This window comes from Varanus komodoensis, unplaced genomic scaffold (genome assembly GCF_004798865.1).
Source record: "Varanus komodoensis strain SLA01 unplaced genomic scaffold, ASM479886v1 scaffold2, whole genome shotgun sequence".
In the NCBI taxonomy this organism is placed as follows: domain Eukaryota; kingdom Metazoa; phylum Chordata; class Lepidosauria; order Squamata; family Varanidae; genus Varanus; species Varanus komodoensis.
In genome coordinates this window covers 24,584,930-24,586,929 of record NW_025335568.1, presented here as the reverse complement: position 1 = coordinate 24,586,929, position 2,000 = coordinate 24,584,930, and the positions used below count along the sequence as shown (strand labels likewise).

At 64.0% G+C, this 2,000-nt stretch overlaps 1 protein-coding gene across 1 annotated transcript; it reads left to right on the top strand.

The window, feature by feature from the left end:
* Positions 1 to 493: 493 nt before the first annotated feature.
* On the top strand, positions 494 to 1,299 carry NEUROG2 (neurogenin 2). The gene has a single exon (XM_044429423.1). It carries the CDS (start codon positions 494 to 496, stop codon positions 1,238 to 1,240), a length of 747 nt encoding a protein of 248 aa, XP_044285358.1. The 3' UTR covers positions 1,241 to 1,299.
* The last annotated feature ends 701 nt before the right edge of the window (positions 1,300 to 2,000 follow it).

Sequence of the window (2,000 nt, the reverse complement as noted above, 5' to 3'; positions counted from 1 at the left end):
GGAAGTCGGCGGAAATTGTCCAGAGGGTGCAGCCGAATCTGTTAGCAGTGAAGGCGTTCGGGCCATCGACTTGTAACAGCTATGAGATGGAGCCCTAAGCTCTAGTTCTATGCGTCTGCCTGCTTTGGGGACGAGCGGGTGGGTGTTCATTACCTCGAATATGCCCTCAGTAATGCCTGTGACGACGCAGAAACCCGTCGTATCGGTTCGGAGGGGCACATCCAGAAGAAAGACCGGAGAACAAGGGGTTACTGTGAGGAGCGGCGCCAACTTTGCCGAGCGTTTCCGTTTGTCAGGCTCCGAGCACGTGGAGCGCCGTGACACTGGCAAGCGCCGGTCCCCTCCGGCTGTGCCGGCGCCAGCGGAGGCGCCACGAGGCTTCTCGCGCCGCGCGGGGAGGGGGCGCCCGGCCTTGCCAAGAGCGCGGGGGCGACGCGGGGCCGTTCCCCCGAGGTGACGGCTGCGCTTTCTTTTGTCTCCCTCTCGCTGCAGTATGTTCGTGAAGGCGGAGAGCCTGGAGCTGAAGGAGGAGGAGGCGCTGTTGCTCGGGGCCCGCTCCTCGCCCGCCTCCTCTTCGTCCTCTCTCACGCAGTTCTCCTCCGGCTCCGAGGGGGAGGACGACGAGGAAGAAGAGGCGTCCCGGCCGCCTCTCTCCCCGTCGGGGCAAAGAGGCGAGGGCGCCGCCGGAGAGGCATCCGAGCAAGCGCGCCTGCGCCACCTCGGCCTCAGACGGCACGAATGCAAGAGGCGGCCGGGCCGGGCGCGGAGCGGCTCTCGGGCCACCAAGACGGCGGAGACGGTGCAGCGGTTGAAGAAGAGCCGCCGTCTGAAGGCCAACAACCGCGAGCGGAACCGGATGCACAACCTGAACGCGGCGCTGGACGCCCTGCGCGAGGTGCTGCCCACATTCCCGGAGGACGCGAAGCTGACCAAGATCGAGACGCTGCGCTTCGCCCACAACTACATCTGGGCGCTCAGCGAGACGCTGCGCTTGGCCGATCACTGCGGCGGCGGCGGCGCGGGGGCCGCGGCCGTCTTCTCCGAGGCCGTGCTGGGAAGCGCAGACTGCAGTCCGTCCCCCGCCTCCTCCTGGAGCTGTACCACCAGCCCGGCGCCCTCGGCCACCTCGTCCACCTACAGCTGTACTTTGTCGCCCTCCAGCCCCGGCAGCTCCGCCTCGGAGATGGACTATTGGCAGCCGGACAAGCCTCGCTACGCGCTGTCCAGGGATTTGATCTGACGCGCGACGGGCTCCCACCCCGTTCGTTCCCAGCGTAACGTAACAACCCAAACTCGGCCCAGGCGCGTTTGGAGAGCCGCGGCGCGACCGCGGGCGAGCTCACGCGTGCTCGCGCAGCGCAGGGTCCAGGCTGGCGAGCACCTGGGCAGCACCGGCCAGCTGGGGCGACTGGGCTGCAACGGGCGACTTATGGACCTGGAGCGCTTGGAGGCGGCAGAGGCGCCCACCTCATCTCCTCCGACTCCTGTCGATGCCTTGGGTCTGCAGCCCTCCCTCTCGCCCCCCAAAACAGCCACATTTGCCATGCGTGGCGGCATCTGCTGGCTTCCCATCGCCTGCCTGGAGGCTGTGGGAATTTCACCCGTCAAACCAAACTTCCCCTTCTTTCGGATGTGCACTTTCCCACATTGGCCAGGCGCGATGGCTTTTGTTTGCCCCCCCCCCCCCACAAACGCGCGCGCGCACGCACAGACACAAGCACACACCTTTTTCTGAACGCCCCTCCCGTCTCCATTTTGCCATCTGTCCCCCCATGATTTATTAGGGGCGGTGGAAAGAAGAAAAAACCCGAAAAGTTTGGCGTTTTGTTTGCTTGTGTGTAAATCAGGTTAGAAGTCATTGTATAATTTGTAGGCTTTGTCATGATTGAATGCAAGCGTGGAAATTTAGGCTGAATTCTTTATTATAAGGGAGGGATGGAGAGGTGGGGGCGGGGTGAGATGAGGTGGGGGGACTGAACCAGGAGGGGAGAATGGCTCAT

Bases quoted from the DNA above. Each gene is read 5' to 3' on its own strand.
- NEUROG2 (XM_044429423.1), top strand. From the start codon at position 494: ATGTTCGTGAAGGCGGAGAGCCTGGAGCTGAAGGAGGAGGAGGCGCTG.